General features: G+C 42.8%; 1 protein-coding gene across 1 annotated transcript in view; it reads right to left on the bottom strand.

Annotated features, from left to right (window-relative positions):
- The window catches only part of ncor2 (nuclear receptor corepressor 2), a 65,038-nt gene that overhangs the window by 29,068 nt on the left and 12,740 nt on the right, over positions 1-23,230 (bottom strand). Inside the window, exons 5-16 of the mRNA XM_087170330.1 lie at positions 19,868-19,981; positions 15,006-15,062; positions 14,235-14,287; positions 10,886-10,952; positions 9,593-9,765; positions 9,265-9,358; positions 6,966-7,144; positions 6,209-6,263; positions 5,996-6,094; positions 3,397-3,530; positions 1,318-1,478; positions 108-170 (exon numbers count right to left, since the gene is read on the bottom strand). Coding sequence (XP_087026456.1) covers positions 108-170; positions 1,318-1,478; positions 3,397-3,530; positions 5,996-6,094; positions 6,209-6,263; positions 6,966-7,144; positions 9,265-9,358; positions 9,593-9,765; positions 10,886-10,952; positions 14,235-14,287; positions 15,006-15,062; positions 19,868-19,981 — 1,249 coding nt within the window. The remainder of the gene's footprint in view (positions 1-107; positions 171-1,317; positions 1,479-3,396; positions 3,531-5,995; positions 6,095-6,208; positions 6,264-6,965; positions 7,145-9,264; positions 9,359-9,592; positions 9,766-10,885; positions 10,953-14,234; positions 14,288-15,005; positions 15,063-19,867; positions 19,982-23,230) is intronic.

Raw genomic sequence — 23,230 nt, 5'->3', positions numbered from 1 at the left:
GCTTGATCCGCTGCTAATGTTCTCTCCTTTGGTATCTCAATTATAGTGCAAAGTAACTGCGATGAAGTTACACTTCACGGGGAGAGGAAAGGTTTATTCTTTATTACCTTTTTTGGCAGTTTCCATCTCTTCTTCAGTCCAGCGAGAGCTCTCATTCATCTCCAGATTGGCTGTTAAAAAAAAAATAGAGAACCACCAAGTTAGAGAAGGCGGGAGGAGGAGGAGGGGGAGTGGGCAGTTGTCACAAAGTCAGTTAGGGAGTGACTGACAAGAGGAAGGGAAGGAGAGAGAGAAATTAGAGAAGAAAAAAGAATAAGAGGTTGGGGGGCAGGGTAGCTTGTGCTGCTTTGCCAGTGAGGCACTGCAGCACGGGTCACTAGGGACTGTTTGTTTTAGATGGAGGAAGCAGGAAATCCAAGGAGAGAAGTCAGTTAATGATTATAGACATAACAACTGGCTTCAATCCCTGCACAGGCCCCAAGCCAGGCCGACCCTGGCCCTACGTGTCAGACAGCGGAGCAGGAGCCTGTGCTCATGTGTCCTCTATATGGACCTGTGAAGGGCACAGTGAGCCGGCTAGCACTGCTGCCAGCGGGAGAACAAACAGTGGCGGAGGGGGGCTGTTGTTGAGAGCCCCTACAGCCCGAGTCACCTGGGGATTCCCTGTGACTAAAACCTGTGCTGCAGGAGCGACTGCAGCATGTACACGGAACTGCTGACACATCAAAAATCCCTCATAGCCTGCAGCAAGAGTGTTGGTGTGTGTACGGCTAACTTACCACCTGCCAGGAAACAAAGAGCTAAGTGGGGGGGGCACTGCTGACACCGAGTATTTTGTCCTTAAATAATACTTTCGCCGACAGATGGGACTTAGCAGTCACATGCAGTAACAGTTTTTCACTGGTTTGATTTCTCAGTATACCAGTTAATGGTTTCACCTTTGTTACACAGTAATGAGTGCAAGACTGAATGTGAATAAGTGAATGAAGACAAAAGGAACAATAGTGCACTCTTGTGGTGTGGGACAGGAGACCACAGCTACATCAAAGGTGAAAAAGTCAATCTTTGTGGTGGTAGGTTACCTTTAAATCCTCTCTATTGTTTCATTGCTCCTGACAGGTGCACATTATTTTTGACCTAAATAACATACAAGTTTCCTTTACGATGAATATGAAATAACGTTTCTTGTCATGTCTGTGTGATTATCAGGTATACTACAGTGGTTCAAATAACAGTTTACAGTGTCCTGCATGCTAAAATTTTAACAGACAGAGGAGCAAAAAGTTAGTAGTTTGGTGCAGCACAACTGAGACTGACCGAGCTCATTGTTGAGGGGCGGTGTGGTGGTCTCCTCCACTTCACTGGTCATAGAGCGGGTGATGCGGCCCTTGCGGCGGCCCTGGCTGTTGGCTGTGCGTCGACCCTTGAAAGCGACAGTGGGCTCTTTGTCCTCCGCGTCTTCTCCAGAGGTGTCATCCCTGCATTTGAGAAACGTCAACACGGTCAGCCAGAGATACACACAGGGTGTTTTGAATGTGTACATGTGATGGATCACCGATTTTAGAGCCAAAAGCCCCTAATTTTGGGGCAGCGTTTTATCACAATAATAATAATAATCGTTTAGACACAGAAAACTGTGTTTTTATTACCAAACCAAATGTGCTTAATCCAACTGAGCATGTATTTCACTGCTGAAGATCAGACTAAATGCAAAAACCATTGACACGAGTATGAAATGAATATGGCTGTAGTAAGCGCAACTGTGTGCTGATGACTAAAGGTCACATACTATTTACACTCAAATATTGTATATGGTCACTTTAGCTCAGTTTTAATGTATAAAAACTGTAAACAAACATACACGTCACAAGAAAGATGACACTTGAACCTCAATCATTGTTTCATTTCAGACACGATGTGCTTAAGTACTGAGCTAGCAACAAAAAATGTGCCACTGAGATAATACTTGCAGGTCGCACTGTACACTGTAGGGTATTATTCAAAATCATAAAGATATATCACCTCATGTTTAGCAAAAAACATAACATGACAATAAAATGTAAAAGAAATGGGAGTAGGGAGATCTCACCAGTGAAATAATACCAATCCAATCTTTTGAGATGCAAATATTTAGTCAGTCCCAAAATTTTAAATCTAAACTTTACATCCATCACCATCTTGTCCCTAATGCTCTTGTCTTCTACGCTGCATTGGCTTTAGTGAGAGACACCTGGCCTGTGCTCTCTCTTTCTTTCTTTCTCTTGCCAGATAATTTATCGAGTGTCAGCACAACGCCATGCCAGGAGACAGCCAGTGAGTTTGAACGCTCTGCTCCTCCATTCACCTTCCCCCCGCTACATTAATCTTGATGAGAGGAGCTGGGGCACACTAAATATAGGCGAGCCAGCTGTGCCAGGGGAGACAGGCAGGTAGCAGGGAGTGCTGGGAGTCACGGAGTCCCCTGGCCTCGCCTCAGAGCAGGCAAGGCAGTAAGGCAATGCTTCATCCTCGAGTTTAGGCTGCTCATAAATATGACCTGCCATTACTTGAAACTGCTGTAGTGGACAGCCTCAGCTGATATAATAATATAAAGCATGGATACAGCGATGGACTGCTGTATTCATCAATTAATTTTCAGGCAACCGAAAGCAGTGATATTCCATCTGTTGTTTTGTATCCTTTGCTGGCTCTGTGCCTGAAAAGCCCGGCTTCACCACTGCTGCGCCCACCCGCTTGCCTCCACACACATACACACACAGACAGACACACAGACAGACAGACAGACACACACACACACACACAGAGAGAGAGAGAGAGACACACACACACACGCTCCTCCCTACACATCGACAATTCAATTTGACAGCTAGGCTAATCACAACACGTATTTTCCCCACCAAAAAACCCCCCAGACTAACAAAATAAGCACAGAATTTTAAAAATGACACTTGGCAACCTTTGGGGAAGGGGAGAAGCATAAACAGGAAAACAGCTGTTTTAATAGGGAGAACGAATGGACTCTTGAATTTGCCGTAGGTGGAAAGTCTTGCTGGAGGTGAGGGAGTAAGAGCTCAAGGGTTACGGAATGATTGGATATCCAGATCCGCTCCCCCTCGCCAAACCTTACTCCTACTCCATTTGCTGCAGCCTGACCTGGAACTATTCTAAAAAATTGTGTGTTGGAGAAATGGAGAGTTTTAGCAGATAACTGCAGCTGCTACAGGTTCAGGCTCAGACAATGTGGCGGAAATACTTTCACTCGGCTCCAACCTTTTCTTCCCAATCTGTCAGCGCATCAGTAAGTAAAGTCATCTTGGCAGCACAAATCGTTTAGACTTTACATTTAGACATTTAACATTTCATTAAGTGTTTGTCAGGATTTAAAAAGCGACTCACTTCATTCCATCCTCCTTGTCTTCAGCTTCATTTTTCTCTTCATCCCTCTCTCCCTCCTTCTCTTTTTCCTCCTTCTCCTTCTCTTCCTGGCTGCTGCGGTTCACTTGTTGCTGCTGCTGCTGTTGCTGGCCATGCTGCGATGAGAGACAGAGCAACAACAGGGCGCTCTGTTACAAAGATGATCCCAGGTAACTGGATACACAGACTTACAAACAAACACCGCGACCTCTCCTGTAACCTGTACACCTTAGATGTGTGGATGGACAAACATGAAAAAGAAACGCACTAACCACTGAAGTGTGTCTCTGCATGTTTGTGTAGGGAAAAATCATTTTGTGTGTAGTACTTAAATTTTGTTAACTAGAGAGCGAACCATAATCAATTCATTGCCCCCTGATGAGTGGTGGTTGTTTTCTGGTTTTCTGTCATTGAAGTAGATTCCTCCAGTATTTCTCCATAATTTATCTCCTTTCACCACATGTATTTTCCACTTGTTTGCAGTCAGTGAGTGAAGTCGCATTTCCTGTGGCAGATCTGATATCTTAGATATTATTCAGATAGAAATGTACCTCTGTCACACACAGCTGCAGACGATGACACCTCTCTTACAGCCGTGGCTGGTTTTCTGATCAGGTAACAACAACAACAACAACCGCACCGCGGTGTTCACAAAAACATAGAAACATAAAATGATTCCTCTCTTTGTCATATCCAAAGATTTGGTTTCACCTATTTAAAGTATAGAACAATTACCAACCTTAAAAAAAGAAAAAGAAAAAAAAAAAAAAAAATCCTGTTCATGTTCATGCACCGACAAAACAAAACAGGATACGAAAGTTCCGAAATTACAGCAGCACATTTTGCTGTATAACTTTAGTTCTTTAAGCACCCAGAACCACTTCCTTACCAGCTTCCTGCCTGTCTGGGCTTTTAGGGTTAGAGTTCAGACGAGAACAGACACACAGCCTGACCAAAAACCTTAAACGCAGCTGAACACCGACAAAGCAGATATACTCACACTGATAAGAACTTCTGCTCTGTTTGATGTATTTGCAGTTTCTGCCTTTGCGCTAATCCTCATCCAGAGAACATGAACCTTTGGTGATCTCTTTATGACATATATGCTCGAAAAAAAGAGAGAAAAAAGACACATTGTCCTTGGCTTCTGCCGAGGCAACGTCAAAATGCACCTTTCACTCACACACTCTTTTTCTCCATTTGCACAATATCACTAATGTCCTCTCCCTCCCTTGCAAAATTAACTCAGACTGAGAACAAATAGAAGCCATAACTCAATAGCACTTAATGGCCTCCCAGCCTCATGTGCGTCGCTTTTTCCTTTTGCTTTCCCCAGATGCATCATCAGCCTAATAATCTCTATGTACCCTAACTGTACAGATCTGTTAGCACTGCATCTAAACATGCACCAAGCTGTTGCAGGGGCAGACCCACAGAGAGTGTAGTTAAAGGAGACAACAGAACAGCCACCTCAGCTAGATCCAGAGAGGCTGGAAACACATTAAAGTTTGCGTTAAGCTATTACTTATTCTCACCATTTCTCCACTATCCAAAAATAATCTCTATTAGCATTTGCAGTCATGCTGACATATAGCACTGCACTTTCTGTTCCTCCTTTGCGGCCACCTCCCTCTGTGACTGTGAGCTTTTTGTGCTAGCTGCTACTCAGGAGATGTGGAGCAACCCGCCAGGTAATGAGCAGCAGCTTCTTCAGGAAAGATGAGGGGACACCATCCTCAGACCCACAGGAAAAGGTCACCAGTAAATTTATGTGCCATTTCATTAGCACCCACCACCATGAAGTTTAGCAGGTAGCACCTGATCCGGGGCTAAAGTAATAACTAGGATCTCATTAGCAAATTGCCTGTGTTTAAAAAACCTGTCAGTATGGAAATAGTGCTGACACAAGGGGTTGAGCAAATCGTGGCACTTGATCAGCACTACTGAGTGACCTTTGGTGTTTTATGGCTTGAACTACCTCACTAGTCTGCCCACACGATGCCCCACTTTTAGTAGTTTAAATCATTTTGCATGCTGTATCTGAACGCCAGATACATCACGTTTATCTGCGCTGTGTGTCTTGCAGAACACCCTGTGCACCCAAAAGTTAAAAGATCAACAACAACTCCCCACAAAAAACATGTCAATGCAACTTCTTCACTGTATAAAACAAAAATAAGGGAAGGTTAGTGGTGTTCTTGCCAAACCTGTCTGACAGCAGAGAATGGCATCAGCCCTCAAGTGTAATGACTGAAATGGAAAACAAGTTTTTCTTCATCTAGAAAAGGGTATTAGTTACTGTCATAAGATTTATCTCGCTTTGGATCAAAGCATCTGCTGAATGAGTAAATGTAAAGGTAGGTCTAGACAAGTCAGTTAGATCACTGACAGTAGCTGACGTCTAGCTGACGTCTTTGTTGTCTCATGGTAGTAAAAGGAGAATTCCGGTGCTTCTGACTGTGCAGCTCTCGTTTTAAGAAAAACAGAGTGGTGCACCTCACATTTTCAAGCCTTCAAGGTTTGCTGTATCATTGGGCCTTGAGCGTCTTTTTGAACTGTGACTTTTCTAGGGTGAGAATACCTGGCTTCTTCCGCGGCGTCTGTAGTTCCTCCGCACAATGTTCTTATAGTTTTCATTCTTTTTGGTCAGGTAGTAAAACAGCACACACTCTGCCACCGTCTGAAACATGAAAGATATGTCATTTAGCAACAGTAATTTCCTAAGACAAGATGTCACAGAACACCAACAAAAAAAAGAAAAGAAATCTGAAAAAAAAAAAAAAAAAAAGAATACCTTTCTCTCCAGAAAAGACGCAATCAGACCAAAGTTTTTGGGGTGCTGGATGAACCTGTGGGAGCAGAGCAAAGAAACATTAGTGATATGCTAATGGAATGATTGAAAAATCATTGGCCTTTGCTGAAGATCTCTAAAAGATCACAGAATAACACAAAGAGAATGGCTGAGGAGGTAACGTCAGTGCTGATGCAAAAAAAACAACAACAAAAAAAACCAGAACAAATCCACTCCGTCAATTATTAAATATGACACTGGACAGTCTTTAATGATCAAATATTTTACTGTATGTTTTGGATCAGAATTGTTGGGATAACAAACGTGGGTAGAATTTAAAAGCACTGATTTTACTGTGTGGCTTTAATTTGATTTGGCAGCTTGAAACGCCTCCTCTCGCTTCTCACGAAAGGGGAAGATTCACTTCCTTACCCACAACTTACTGACCCTTTATCTGTCACACACACTTATTGTTGTTGCTTAAAAAGAAACACTTTGACTAATAAACAAGAGTGGAGCTACAACCTAATGTGGCATTTGATAAATTCTCTTTGATTAAAGAGTTTAATGTAATAAGTCTGGGTGCAAAAATGCCTAAAGCCAAAATGTTGTCAAAGATTTTTTTTTTTTTTTTAAAGTGTATTTTGCCCAACAAATCCTAGTCTAGCTGCTGGGAAACAGATAAAAGAAGATATTTTTTCTATTCAAAGAAGATTAAATCATATTTTCCACCATGACTTTACTGAAGTGTTCTGCTTACTTCTCTCTGAAAGTGTCCTTCTCCTGTTCGCTCCACATGTTCATAACCTGCCGGTCCTTGTACACCTTCATGGGGTCGTCCATCAGTCCATTCATGTTGATGAACTTGATGCGTTGCTGCTCGGCGTCGAACAGCATGGGAGGGATGACCGCCAGCTGTCGCATTTGCTTCTCTGTGTTCTGTCGTAAACAAATGGCAAACACAGAAGCCGAGATCCTGGGGTAAGTGGGCTGGTCTCGAGAGGGAAAGTATCTGACAACACCGTGCTTATACTGATATGCACTATATGAAACCTGATGTGGTGCCATGCTTTGTTTTGAAGTGTGACAGAGTTCACAAGACAGGAGAGGAACTTTAGGGTGTCTCGTTAGCTCAACAGGCTGAAGCATGTTTCCTGTCAAATGTAAACTTCTCTACGACTGTCACTCTGCGATTTACAACTGAACAAATATAGGGGAGGGGAGTAAAGGAAAAGTGCTGGTTCATTGAGAAGGCAGGAGATTAGAAAGCATTTCTTGAAATGAGGAAAGATAATCAAACTGGACACACAGATCAGCTTAATGGGACGAGGCTGACATGAGCAGTGGATATCATGGTCATGAACACAATTATCCTCAACACAGAGTAGTGCCTCACATTGTAGGAGTCTGACACCACAGGCCTTGCAAATCCCCTACCTATGCTGACTTTAACATCTATAATAAGTAAGATTAGGCAACCATAATTTTTTCTCTACTGGGCTTAAAATTTGTGAGCTATGAACATTTGAATTTTTGAAGCACAACTATGGCAACCCTGTCAGCCCAAACAGCATGAATTTGGTTGGTATTTTTTAAGTCAAGTCAAACCAGTTTTATTTATATAATTTGCTTCAGAGGGCCCGAATAACTACAAAGAAATGCTGTCTTAGTCCAGACCGACACTTTTGATGCTGAAACCAAAAGCAGCCAAATCTAGACGGAAGCCTTTGAAGCCCATGCTGACATTTACCATACTCTCCCTCGAAGCTAAGATTCATCATGGAACTATTATAATGTGGATGTGTACATGAACAATAATTACTGTTGCACCAGCAGCTGACGCTATGTGTTGACTGCTCACATTAGACCATAAAAAAAGAGGCAGTAAAAACTATCAAAGTTTTGGGAGCATTTCAATGGAAAGCAGCTGTGCTTGCCGCTGGGCTGTGGTGGCCTTTAAAGGCTAGTATTTAGCTTTGGCTAGCCCTGCTAACTTAGCTATCGCAAATATTCCAATGACATAGCAGCTGAGAACAAGCCCTCAGTGTGAGCTGGTATCTGTGAGTGGAACCACAGTGGCAAAAGGCTAACCCAGTAGAACAGCTGTGGTATGTGACAATATTTACTGGCATATGCCACAGACAGAGAACTGTGTTGCAGTGATTTAAAAAGGCTAGAGCTGCGTTTCATGGTGGAGGAGAGTTTGTGTGGCTCAGGTCTTATCTTTTGGCAGCACCTGGAAGTTGCTTGACCTCATCCTGGAACATTTTCTTCATGTACAGTATGTTTACCAGCTATAATGTTGATATCCTGATTGTCCATACTTTGAATGTTCTATACACACGAAAACATTACATGTCTATCAGTCCAGGATGGGGGATCCCTTTCCTGCTCTACTGCTCTTCCTGAGGTTTCTTCTTTCTTTTTTCTTGTTAAAAGGTTGTTTTTTTGTTTGTTTTTTTTAGTCAAGAGTTTTTCATTATATGACTCAATGGTCTATGGACATGTCATATCATATTTAATCATATGTCATATGCTGTATAGACTGTGAAAGCGCCTTGAGCCTAATTGGTGATAATGGGATATATAAATAAAATCTCCCCTGACTTTTGACCTGACATTCTTGCTTTGCTTGCCTTTTTTATTATCTTGACTACCGTTTTCAGAAAATAAAATTCAACAATATTCATGATATTTCATGTTTTTGCATAAAGAAGACAATAACATTTTATACAGACCTGGCCTAGTTCATTTCAAAATAATCAATAGAATAGTTAATAATGAAAATAATACATAGTTAGAAAATAAGCACATATGGCATATAAATAAATTTACAGGAGCCCTGCACTTTTATAGTGTAAAATTATCACTGAGACACCACAGACACCGCAGGTTTCATTCCTGGCAGCGGTGCCAGTTTTGACTCAAAACAATCAGACATCCAGATGTCTGGCCAACATCGTCATTTAAAGCTCAAGAGCACGACAAGTTGCCAAAGAGCAAGTCGAGGGGCAAACCATCTTAACATAACATAATTCAACAATAACAGTGGAGCTTACCTCATGCTCCGATATTCCATCAATGATCTCAGAAACCTCATGTTCGCTGCGAGCTGCAGACGACGTCAGCCCACCTCCCCGCTGCCCAACACGGCTACAAAAGGAAAAACACAGAGAAGCCGTCACTCAAAACTACCCACTCATTACTGTAATTGAGCCACTTACATTACACAATGAAATAAATCCACATTCATTCTTTACATAACTGCAGTAACTAGGCAACAAATGGAAGTGATTAAGTCAGTTCCAAAAATTAACTGTGTCTTTTACTCTGTTGAACAATCACGGACTCCATGTTGTGAGAGGGAGAACCATCCTGTAATCTCACCTCTGCATGCGCTCCTGCAGCTCTCTCTGCTTGCGGATCTCTGGGAACTGTTTCTCGTAGTACTCCCGCACCTTGCTCTCCTTAGCTCGGCGCCGCGGGTTGTTTTCGATGCGCTCCACCTTCTTCTCCCAGGCTTCCATCAGCTGGTCATAGCGCTGGCAAAATTTCTGTTCCTGAAGCACAGAGAAGGGGAACATTTCAATCCACAATATCTCTTTCTAAGTCTTACCTTAGATTTTCAGGCACAAAACTAACAGACCACAAAGTCTGAACGTTTAAAAGAATTAGCAATAAAAAAAAGACATCGCTCAAAAAGCAGTGATGTCTCAGCCTGTCCTAACATTCGACATTTATATTCAGTAATCTTCCTTAGCTCTCAGTCTCTCTGGTGTCTCCCATCATGCAGCTCTACATGTCAAGAGGGGGCAAAGTGATATGTTGCTATTCTATGGGGGGGGTCTGGCCTTGAGCCATGGCTGTGGCAGACGACAGCCCACTGTTTTCCCAGCTTCCTCACAGGCAGGCTGTAAAGCAGACCATTAACCCTGGTGCAGACACGACCCTCAGTAGGCTCGTAAACCACAAGGTGATGTCTCCCCGCACTCTGCCCACGAGGAGCTACCTCCCCCACTTAGACGCAACACGAGAGCAGACTCGACGCTCAGCCGTGACTCACATGCTTTTGATAAAGGTGCTGCATTTGAAAACGGTTCTTCCTGACCTCACATAAACCTGAAATACATAATAAATGCAGAGCTATGGGGCAGCTGTTGACGGCACCATCTCCAAGGCTAGAAGCAGTTTAAAAACAGCCATGATCCTCACATGTGGATACGCGCAAATTTCATGGTAAAACTGTGGACTTGATTTGCAATAATGATTTTCTGTCAAGACAGTTGATTTTAAGATGTCCATCTAGCTCCAGCATCAGAACCCCCCCCCCCATTGATCTCTGCTTTATTTATAGTCATGCTCTTTGGCTCAGTCTCGCTCAATCACTGGCAGACAAGAGCAGCTACTAACCCTGTACAGTGCTCATTTTAGTGGCTGGCAGATGTATTAAAGAAAATCTAGGTTTTTCTTTCAGGTGATAGTAGGTGAGATTATTTTTTGGTTTTTCAAAAGCAATCACTTCCACAGGGCACAGTCACTGTACTGACAGATCCATTCCTCTCCGGTCTGCCTAAAATGGCCACTCGCGTCAAGATGCACCCAGCACAGTTTCACTCTAGTCATCGGTCATGGGCTGAGTCCCAGCAGCAGAGAGTCAAAAATATTGAGTTCTCCACTTACCCACTGCTTACGAGCATGATTTCTCCTCTTGAAGTATAGGATGAGCTTCTTCCTCATTGCCTGGTTTCTGATAGATTGGAGGCAGAGAGGCATGAAGAAAACAGAGGGGCAGAGGAATAGACAGAAAGGCATATGGTGAGCACATTCAGGGAAACACACTCAATTCAGAGAATGCTTTGGCTTTCATCACATTTGTCACATGATTAATCTAAGGATCTGTGTTCTCCAGATCCGTAGGTACACATGTTCTCCCTGCTGAACTTTTTCTGCCTCACTTCTTTATCCAATAAATAAACCACAAAAAAAAAAAAAAGCACTTGTACACACACACACACACACACACACACACACACACACACACACACACAAACACAAACACACACAAACACAAACACAAACACAAACAATGCTTGTCCTTGTATGCCACCGCTCGATAAACTCAAACTTGCTTCTGGGTGGAAAGGACAGCGAGGGGAGCCAAACTTATAAAACTTGTCTGGGCTGGGAACAGCCAGCCACAGTGCTTCAAATAAAGGTCAGGGCCAGTAATCTCCTTAGGCAGCCACTCAGTTTGTCTCTTTCTCTGCTCCAAGACAGAGTTTTATTCCTGACACTTAATCTGTCAGTTGTAAGGTCACGTTCCCCACTGATTAATGTAATCTTATTCTACATTAGTCACTTCGGCTGAGCCGCAGGGTCCCTCAGGTCACAGGCAAGGACAGAAGACGAGGAAGTGGGCTACCCATGGTGTATAAGTTTGGTGAAAATTGGAAGATAGCATGACAACATTTAGGGTTTAGGATGATAAACACACAGAGGACGATCCATTCTTCATTTCCCAAACATGTTATCTGCAATAACAAACCCAAGTTAAATCTAAACAGCCTTAACCCCCAGCCTACATAAACACTCCCACACACCCACACATACAAACAGACACATACTAAGCCAAGCCATTGCAGATAGATAAACACAGCCAAATCCAGCTAGATGCTGTGGATATCTACACATACTGTGGCATATGGGCGAGAACTAACTTGGTATAGCAAAAACAGGTTTAATAGATTAAGCCCTTTAAAGACAGAGATGGCATTGTCCTCTTGACACCAGATGGCAAAGGGAAAGATTAGTAGCCCTGAACCCCTACCAATGGTTTCCTTTGTCCTGCTCTAAGCCTGTGCCATTTCTGAGATATCAGAGAACACTGTAATTTGGCATAATACCTCCAAAACATGATGGCTGAAAGACTCATTATACACGCACTTGGGGCAGATGTTCTCCAGTGGTACAACCACACTTCAGACTTCAAACTTTGATTTTGGCACTCTGCATTTATCATCAGCTGAGTAGTAACAGCACTGTGTGCGCAGGAGACAAATTGGGATGGAGACTCAGATGCTGAGCACTCCACAGAGAACTGGTACTCATCTATCCGGGCAGGGATGAGTGCCAAGGTTATCAAACCGGTTAGCAAAACAAAGGAGTCAATTGTGCCGGCTCAAAGCAACATAGTGGTATTTAATAACACACACACACGGAGGGAGAGAGGAGAGTTTCCAGTTAATTGCTTTGAGGCAATAATACTGATCAAACGGTGCAGGGATCAAAAGGAGTGAAGACAGAGCAGTGTGCGGCTAAGAGGTCAGATACATCTTGTGGTATGCCACTGTGCCCGAAACACAGTGCCAACGGTGGAGACAAGCTATTATAACCCTCCTGCAACCCTTTGAAGTGCCCCGGTGAATTATGGTCCTTAAAAGATTACAGATGCACATAAGCCTTCCTGATAGACATGGCAGGCAAAGTTGTGTATTCTCTACTCCCCGAACTGCAGATACCCACTTACATACAAAATTGACATGATTTATTAATCATTCACGTAATGCAACCTTGGATGCTGAGAGAGGCAGTCTGCTGTTAATATTTCATGTCATAATATTGGAGGCAAAAAATGAAATCAATGGTCATTCTAGTCCATTTTCAGAAGCATTTTTGTTTTTTTCACCAATGTAGCTTTAGCTTGAGCACAGCTGAAGCTCTGTTAGCAGCAAGACTTCAAATATGACCTATTATACCTTTGCATCGGCCTACGCAAGTGATGCAGATTTGTAACCTAAATCCTGTTTTGTTTTGGGTTTTTTTAAGCTATCTTTTAGCCTTTTTGCCTTTACTGTTATAGTACAGTGAGAGAGACACAGGAAAGGCTAATGAAGAGAGAGGGGGAATGACTAAGGGGACGCAGGTCGGACTCAAACTCATGGTTGCTGCAGTTAGGACTAATACAATGTGGTACACGCTCTACCAGGTGAGCCACCGAGGCGCCCCTAAAGCCTGTTCTTGTGTGACAACAATATAAATATGACTTAAGACAAGTCTACCATGTCCACCACCTTGTTAGCTCAGTAGTGGTGGTAGCTAACAGACCGCAGCTGGTAGACATATTCCAAAGTGTACAAAAATAAATTCTGTGATATAAAATTACTGAAGCTTCTAGTGATAAATTCAAGGCCCTCACAACAAAATAACGGCAGAGTTTCAATTAAACTGAAGATCAAATAGGAGAAAACTCAAAAACTTTAATCCTGTGTCAAATTCAGGATGAATGAAGGCAAAAAAATTGACACTACACTTACATTATTATAGACATGCATTCAAACTCAATTGACAGAACTAAAATAATAGCATTTTCTTAGCTTAGCACAGTTTCACTGACAGTGCACCTCCTTTTCCTGAAGCCATCTGCATTATTTTTTTCACTGTCTGTAGCTGCCCTCGTTACACCTGTTTAGTCCAGTAAGTTTCATTACTATGTTTAAATAATGATAATTTCACATCCCCTCTGCAGTCAGCCAACACAGGGGCGGGGGACTTTACAGAGAATTAAAAAAAAAAAAATACAAGGATGTTATACAACAGCATATGCACCAGTGATATTATTTCATGGCCCTAAATATGGGCTCAAAGTTATTACATTTCTGAGCAAACAAATATCTCCTATGAATACAATCAATAACAGGCGGGGCTCTTCAACATTCTTTGTCCTATTACACTTTCTCATGACTGCAGCAATCAGAATTGTTTGGTGAATTTGAGCTTGGTTTGCTCTGGTATTTGATTTTCAAGGCCATCACTATGGCTTCAAATGCATTATTTGAAAATGATTATATACAGTATTTCCCTACAAAACATTTGTATCTTAAACATATATATACATAACACATGTCTTAGAGATCTGTGGTGAGCTCCTCTCCCAACAGTTAATCTCTTCAGCAGTTTGTATCCTTCAGTGGGTCTATGTAAAACATTTCTCCATGTATAAGAGTTCAGACATTTACAGCAACAGACTCACATTTTGATGTTCTCATGGTACTGCTTGGTATCAGAGGGCTGATTGTACAGAGGCTGGGAATGGGAGAAGAAACAAGCAGATCAAAGGATCAGTTATATTTTCAGTTGAAACTGATTGCAAACAGCTGAAATTCAACAGCAAGACACATGAAGGTCAAAATGACTGACAATCACTCCAGCATCTCTTCAATATGATTCTGACCTAGCCACAGATAAATGTAGGATTTCAGTTTTTGCATAAATGGTCATCAAATCACAAGAGTGAGTCAAAGCTCTGACTGACAGAAGTGCAATATCTCGATCTAATGCAACAGACAGCTAGAATAACAGACAGATACAGTATGTGTGAGAATATATGACAAAAACAAAGTATTATTGCAATCAAAGAGACGCTTTGAATATGGATCAGAGAAAAATGTCCCGATTGTGGAAATGTAGTAACTGTTCTGCCTGGTTCTGTTTCTACTCTCAGTGGGTTTGGATAAAAAGAAACATTTCATATTGCCTTCTGATGTTACTCAATGTTCAATATCAATGTGTTCAACATTGCTTAATGGAGCTTTGAGCACAGAAATCAAATATTTTTACTTCATTTTATACCAGTGCTGGGGACATCATGTGTTTCACTCTCACTCCTTGTGTCTCCCTAACATCCTTTATCTCTCAAACCTGACCCTCAATAAAAATGTTCCCACATGTCAATAATGCAGAGACATGAGAGTGGGACAAAGAATAACACAGAAAAGGCATGAAAATCAAAGACTCCACTCACCAGTTCTACCCTGGGTCCCAGTCCCTCCAGTATCCTGTGAGCCTCTTCTGCCTTTTTCTGGTGAGGGAATACAAACATAAGTAGTACATTAGCCAGCTGCCTGCACCTCTGTCATCACCACGGCAACGCAGTGAGCACGCTCACTTGATCACAGAGGCTACACCACACTGCTCGCTGGACGGACGGAGGGACGGACGGACAGACGGACGGAATCCTGGATGTATGGATGGGTGGATGGATGATTAGATGGAGAGATGGATGCACTGACTATTATTAGAGCTTTTATCTCAAGCTGGGCCACAGCTCCCTCTCTCCTCTCCCAGAAAAAAAAAAAAAAAAAGATTACTCACCTCCCCTGAGCAGAGAGAGAAGGAGCAGGCAGGCAGGGAAGTGGGAGTGGAATAGAAAGTGAGTGGGAGAGAAATTGCAAAAAAAAAAAACAGGGAAAGGGGGGGGGGGGGCTAAAGGGCTTTGGTGCTTATCTCATAAGAGACATCTGATGAAAGACAGAGAAAGATCTCACCTCCAGCTCTCTACCTACAACAATCAGCCTCTTAAAACAAAAGCTCCTGGCACGGACCATTAAGCAAGAAAGGAGAGGTGTTGGGGCACGGAGATGGGCAGCAAAAAACCCCCATCTATGTCTTTGGATGACCTCTCTGCAGCTCTGCTCCTCCATACATTTATATTTAGCTCCAGCAGACAAATGTATGAGCAGTGTCCCAGACTACACCTCTCAATGTTCGCTCCACTCTTTTCCTCATTCCGCTCTGTATGCTCTCTCCGCTTCATCGATCAAACAGACCCTGCTTGGTGACACACCACATGGTCCGTTGCTTTCCATCTCACTTCATTTCCTTCAGTGGCCATGCAGTGAGACTGGCAGGACTGACACATTCACAGAGAGGATGGAGGTATGGGGGGAGAGAGAGGAGTGGGGGGTGGATGGAGAGGAAGATGTGGGAGAAATTTCAGAGGTGATAACAGAGACAACTTGCCTGTGTGTGTGTGTGTGTGTGTGTGTGTGTGTGTGTGTGTGTGTGTCTGTGGCGCGTGTGTGGCGCGTGTGCGTGGCGAGTGTGCGTGTCAACCTTTATTTTTCACCGCCCACCATGTCATGCTGCTTCCTTGTCCCTTTCACTCGGTCTTCACTGTGGAGGTAACACAGGAGGTGTTTGGGATCTACTCCTGAGTTTATGCAAGACTCACGCTAACAGACTCGGAAGTAAGACCCCAGAGGAGCTCACGCACACAGCTTACCTCGACTCAACACAGGCTTCCAACTGGGTCACCTGTGAGGGAAGCCAAAAGACATGGCTCTCATTTTAAAAGTGCCCTGTTCATTTCCTCTAGGTTTCCGTGAGGCAGAAGGAAGCACTGATGATTTACATTTACACTTATTAAAACATAACATTCAAATGCAAATACAATGGCATGATGCTATTATTATTCCTTAAGTTGTTTTGCATTGATATGCTTTTTTTTTCCCCCCTCACTCCTGTTGCTTCCTCACCAGTGAGTAGGTGTAACAGGCTGCAGAGTATTGCCTCAGAAAGCTTGCTCACTACAGGAGCAGTTAATGAGCAGCAATTATTAAAAGCAGCCTTTCATCCTTAGGGAGTAGGAAAGCTCAAGGATTTCTCTTCATTTCCAGGCCGCGATTCTTTCAGCAAATCCGAAAAAAAAAAAAAAGGCTGCATGATACTGACCTCAAAACTCCTGGAGTGTGGCTTCACATTAAATACTAGAAATGACAAACTTAGCAATCAAGAGAGGAGGGTGGATAAGATGCAATATTACCTTTTCTCTAAACGTATGGTTAATTACACTGAGAGAACTGCCCTCTTGATCCACACACATAACCACATCACAAGACCCAAGTACAGAGGCTGCTCCATTACTTTAATCATGCCCCCTCCCTGTGGCAGCACACAGGACTGCTGCTCTGGCAGTGGCATTATAAACTGTAAAGCATAGCAGTTGTACTGTTGTACAAGCTGCCTGCTGTCAACAACACATTTTCCCCGGCGTATCACATGATCCCTGAAATTAAATGTTGAACTTGAGCTTAGGACAAACCTATGAAAATAACAGTCGAGGCTTCTGTGACTAAAATCACAACACTACAAATGATTCGTATCTCCCCTAAAGAGAAAACGGAGAGAGAAAAACATGGAAAACAGAGAGAGGCGAAGAAAGAACAGAGCGAGAGAGAATGCTCTTTAAGGACGTCAATATGGCACAGACATGAGGATTTAGCACAGCTCAACAGAATTATAATAATGCAGTCTCAGTGGGGCTGTCTTTTCTTGTGTTTGTGTCCATGACTGCGATGTCCCAAATATGAGAAGAGTGAACTTGAGTTGAGCCATCCCCGGGGTTTGACAATGGGCTTGTCGCTAGAAATGCGGCTGTAACCCTGTCAGAGAGCTGGTGACACTGAGCCCAGAGGGGACAGACGACACCGCGGTGACACCAGCTCAAAAAGGCCCGCTGAAGCTGAAGTAATTATAGCCAGGTGCTTAAACACACATACCAATATATACGCGCACCACAGGCCTGACATGTAACATTAAGCTTTAATGCGATGTTATCGCCCTGTTTAAATATAACCTGTTCATGTGCCATGGGCAGACTGGACACCTAACTAAAAAAAAAAAAAGTCACGCTTAAATACATTTAACAATTTTTTGGAGACAGATGCTGAAAATGTAAATGTAAAATGTAAATGTCTCCGTCTCTCCAAGGTGCATACCCAGTCTTCACTCCTCCCAAAGCATGGGAGGAGGACATGGTCTGTCTTTGTGACAAAAGAGGTTGAAGTGAGACTGAAAATTAGCAAAGCCGCTCCAGCAACTTAAAACTATCACAATTGTACAGGCAGGTGACAGAGAGTCAAAGCATTTTTTAACATTCATGATCAGTCCAACCACTGAGTTACCTGTGTGGGTGACAGAGCAGTGATCTGTACAGGGAGAGCGAGAGGCCGTGAAGATGAGCAAAACATTTGTGTCATTCACATTCACAGACCATCCATGCAGGTGGTCTGTTAGATTATGGACAGTTGTTAGCTAGCTAGCTAGCCAAACTGCTGCTGTGTAAGAAATGTGTAAATGGGACCTAGGTAATGTTCATTAATAAGGGATTAACAAATAATAAATGTTACAGTGATTAAAAGAATTAATATGAATATGAGTGGATGAGTAAATGCTACAGTGTCACTGTTGCAATGAGGTTAGTGTGGGTAAAGGGGAGAGAGACAGAGAGAGTGAGAGAGAGAGAGCGAGAGAGAGAGAGAGCGATAGCGAGGTTAAGGGGGCAGGCAGTAGGCCAGAGTACATCCTGCCAGTCAGAGGGAAGTGGAAAGTGTTACAGAGGTCAGGCTACATGGTGGAGTAAGCTGTGAGTCATTCTTAAACTAGCCTTTCAGATGAGTCTTGAGCAATCTGCAGAGTCTTGCTGTTGTATACAAGTGCTGTGATTTGGCTGCGCTTGGTGACCGCAAGGGAGCGAGTCATGAAGGACACTCCCTGTGCTGTGGTGGTGTTCTCTTTAAAAGGGCCTCTCAGGGCATTTTGGTGATTATCTGGAAGGATATGTGCAGGTTAGAGCAAAGTGTCACCGCACCATTCCAAGAACTGTGAAGGATTTAGTCTCTTTCTCAATGACACTTAAGCAGGGTGAACGCTTGCTTGCCAACATGTGGGTTTTAAACTAGCTTCTCCACTTGGATTTCTACTTTTTCTACACTGCTTTGCCCTTCTTTAAAAATCATTTGCTTTGAATCTGTCAGGGAAGCTGTTCAAAACATTCAAGAGCCGTTTTCCTCTGAACTGTGAGGTTTTAACATTACTCCTAGTTTCCCAAAGGGGGTTTGTTCAAAGAGGTTAAACGTGGGGTGTGATACTGTGTGAGGGGAGTTCCCTGGTTTAAATGCCAATTCCAATAAAAAGGAGACTTGTGCATTTAACCACTAGGGGGGCTGAGAGCACTGAGAATCACTCCATTATAAAAGGTAATATTCTGCCCAGTGCACCACTGCATGTAATGATTGCTGTGACCGGGACCAACTTAACACTTCCAAACAGCTTTATACGACCTCTCGGGTGAACTGCTTTTCTTTTCTTGAAAGAATGATTATGTTTCTATACCTGCACAGATGATAAAGGACAAAGATTTATGTCAGTGTGCGTCTGTGACACCTCATAGAGTGTGTGGATGTGTACGTCTGTGATTCATCATGCTTGCTACGCTGACCTTTAGTAGCTTATTCTGTTAGGCAAGAGTTCTGCCTCGCTTGACAGTGAAGATTGGGAGATTGAGGTAGGAGATGAATACTTTGTGACACAATCTGCTTTCATTGACAAGGGTTTTTGAGGATTACATCAAACAAGGTCAACAAAAATGACGGATCTCCAAGACCAAAAAATATCCTCTGCAAACAAATACGAGTCTCCTCGGAGCGAAATGTGATGAAAGAAGCACACAACATGTGGCTGTGGTCATGGTAAAATGAGGGACTTTGTGGTTAATTCAACAAAGGTGTACCTGCTGGGCCAACTCATTTACCTTACAGACACCATGAGGTAATCTCCAACACTGGCAAGCTGCCCTGTCCCTGACATGGGAACCAAATAACCATACCAGGCACCAGAGAGTATTCAGAGCCGGGCTTAGTTTAATTTGTTATCTTGCATCAGCCCAGTGAAATTGCACTGAACCATGGAGTTCAATTCAGTTGTGGTAATGAATACACTGCATATGTGATCAAGTGAAACCAAACTCAAAAGCAAGGTCATTTTGACTTTTGAATAGTGTGCTACCTATTGAGCATTTGGTGTGTGTGTGTGTATAGTACTGACCCTGTTCTCATCATAGATGATCTGCACCAGGCTGCGGTGCTTGGCCTCACTGGGTGGCGGTGAGATGGGCCGCTCCGGCTCATGAGGCTTTGCAGCCTCCTCCTCCAGCTGTTGCTGTAACACACACAAACACAGACATGACGGTTAATACTTAATACTACTGATCTACCAGGAAGACCTGTGGCTCACCAGTTCCTGTTGCAAGGTTCAAGAGTGTGCATTACAGCAACCATCCCTCCCCCAGCTCTCCAGCAGGGACTAGACTAACTGTCCTATTAGCTGTAATAGCTATTAACTCCCCAGGGCCTAGTTAATCAAAGAGTTACCACAACAGCCTGTAAACAAAGCCAGTGCCTGCTGTGCGGCTGGAATATCCAACGAGAGAGAGAGAGAGAGAGAGAAAATGGGGGACATGCAAAAGTAAAATTAAGTGGGGGGGAAATGTGGGAAATCAACACCAGACAAATACTGGAAAACAGCAGAGTTCCTCTAACTTACTAGTCACCCTGGCTTGTAACCAACCATTATTTCGAAGTACTGTTTATTGTGAGCGGTGAGCAAAGAAATCCACAGCAAGTTGGAATTTGAGGGGTGTCAGAGAACTAAAAGAGAGAAACTTGCAGGGACCCATCAACCTTTATGTTGCACTGCCAGTCATGTACAATTCAGTCAGTGCTTCCTTGTCCTTCAATCATCCCCTTGAAGGTGTACAGAGGGGAAAGTGGGGAAACCTGTTCTGACATTCAGAAAGAAGCAGAACAGGACATAGAAAAAATAGCAGCGTATGGCTCCAATAGCCCTTTTACATGTAGACACTTCTTGGCAGATTGGATAGCTATCAGAAACCGTTAAGCTAAGTGTGAATACAAGCAAGAAGCCTGAGTGAGGGACAGTAATCTGACTGCATATACTATCCAGATGTAGAAAAGGCGTAAATGGACCTGTCAGCATCATTAATCCTCCCACACTTAACTATGTCAATAAGCAGCATGTGGAAGTACCGGCTTCTTTCCGCCGGTGATAATGACAGGCGATAATGAGACAAAAAGTATTTAAACATTTAAATTATTTATACATTGAATTTTCCAGTGTGACACAGAAAGGAGCACTTTACAACATACAGTCGTAAAGAAGGCCCAAGTTGCTGTGTGTAGCATGAATCATATGAGCAAAACCTCTGTCTTGCCAACTATTTAGCAGTGCAGCTCATCGTGTGTGTGTGTTAGTTACTTGTTGGCAAGCAGTTTTAGCACAGGCTGTTGAGTTAGACTTTCTTCACTCAAAGTACAGAAATACTGATGTGAATTAAATCATATCTGAATTTCATCTGAATATACACAAGCATAAAAGAGGAAAATGGGCCTTGGTATTTGAAAAGCAAATCATCTCTCTGGTTGGAAACCTTTTATTGGAAGATATAATAGAAAAATCTCAAAAGCACCCAAACCAAAATGTATCTATGTTTTGGCTTAACTTCAGTAAATTCACAAAAAGTTTAAATTTCATATCCTATTCAAAGTCAATAAAGAGATGTTCTCCCTTCTGTTCAAGGGAAGAACACCAAGAACATTTTCTTTGTCTCTATTGAAGCACATGCATTAGAGTCATTAACTTTGACAAACAACACAAAACTATCAGCAAACAAACAGTTTACTCGAGCAGGCATAAAACCCTGTGGCTTTAAAGGTAAAACCTGAGTCTTTGACATTGTTATTTTCCTGAAAATGTTTGGACACAGTCTGTGTGCAGGCTGTAAGCTGGGGACAGAAGTAGAGAGGATCCAGCTGTAACTAGCTGTCTGGAGGCCGAGGCCTAGTGACTCCAGTGTGTGTTTAGCTGATCTACAGTTAAGTCAGCCCCCCTGCTACCACCTCCCCCCTTGCTCCTACTCCTCCTTCTCATCTCCTGTCAGGGGCTTCAGAAGGGGAAAGAAGGCCTCCAGAGAATCCACATGAGAGCAAAGCAAGATGGATCATCATGTGTCCTGATAGGCCTGGATAAGCATCTGGTGAGGGAAACACAGACATTCCCATAGAGACCCCCCCCCCCCCTTTCCAAACCCACCACAGAGTAAAATAAAATAAACCAGCCATCCTGAGCTTGGCTGACACGACACAGGCTGGCGGTAACCTAAGCCCTAAGCCCCACCCATCCACTACCTCTGCCAGCACTCTCTAAATAAAGTTTTACCGTGCCACTTAATTAGTCCAGATGTTTTAATGCTTGAAGAGAGTCGGACTGTAAAAAAATATCCATAAAAACACTTGATTTATGCTTGTAAGCGGCAGATCTTAGCTTTTCAATCATTCATAATTTTCAAACCCATGGTTGGAATATGAGTTTACTTTGGTTCCTGTTGCAATTTGGTAAAATACCCAGATTCATTAATACTAAACCTTCTCTATTAACAAATATTTAGAGAACAAGTTTCCTATTTTTATTCGACAGCAGGCAGGTTTAATGTAGCTATAAGACGATTTTATCAGCTGTAGCTAATTCATGTTAACCTGGGCATTCTAAACTAATCTAGGTTTTCCCTTCACGCATAATCAGCACTTTAAGCCAATCAGATCAATAGTTATGAACCTTCTGTGAAGTAGCTTGACAGCCTGTGAAACCAGTGTAAGCACAAGTTGCTACAGTGAAGAGATGTGAATAATATATTAAAATGGTCAAGAGTTATTTTATCAGCTTTCACCCTATCAGATGAAACTGACCGGTCATTTTACAAGAGCAACACACGTGTCTATGATCAATAAATTCACCTAATGCTTTTTTTTTTTTTTTGTAATAATTGAGTGTTATGACAGCATCCATGGTGGAGGAGGGACCCTGGTGGAAAAGAGTGAGCTTGACTACACAGTTTCTCCACTGAACATGGCAGGCGGCCAAAAAGGAGACAGTGTGGCAGGGATATGAGTGGTTTAGCAGTCAAAAAAACCTCCACCATAATCCTCCTCCTCCCCCGGGGAAGCTGTTATTTATAACCTTATATATTTTTAACCTACTTTTCTCCTAAATAAAAAGCCAAAGAGAAGAGAAGAGAAGAAAAGTGGGAATGCAGCTGCCTGGAGGAGTGCGTGTACAGAATCGTGCTACATTGAGCAAGAAACAGCTACAAGCTTGAATGCAGCGATTACAACACAGCAAAGTCTGTTTAAGACTTTATTGCACCAATGCCAACTATAGCCTAGCAGGGAAAGTCACATTGGAACACTGCACATTGAACATTTCAAACAAGCTAAACGCTGCCACTAAGAAAATTCAACAAGGATGCCAGCACTGGCAAAGAGTTACACATCTACAAGTATGACAAATAAACACTTTGGTACCTGATAGTTCCTGCTCAAAATATGTGCGGAA

Source organism: Seriola lalandi, unplaced genomic scaffold, assembly GCF_002814215.2.
Source record: "Seriola lalandi dorsalis isolate HSWRI2012SDOR001 ecotype SW California unplaced genomic scaffold, Sedor1 jcf7180002054945, whole genome shotgun sequence".
NCBI lineage: Eukaryota > Metazoa > Chordata > Actinopteri > Carangiformes > Carangidae > Seriola > Seriola lalandi.
Note: the sequence above shows the minus strand (reverse complement) of the source record. Positions and strands in the feature narration are given on the sequence as shown.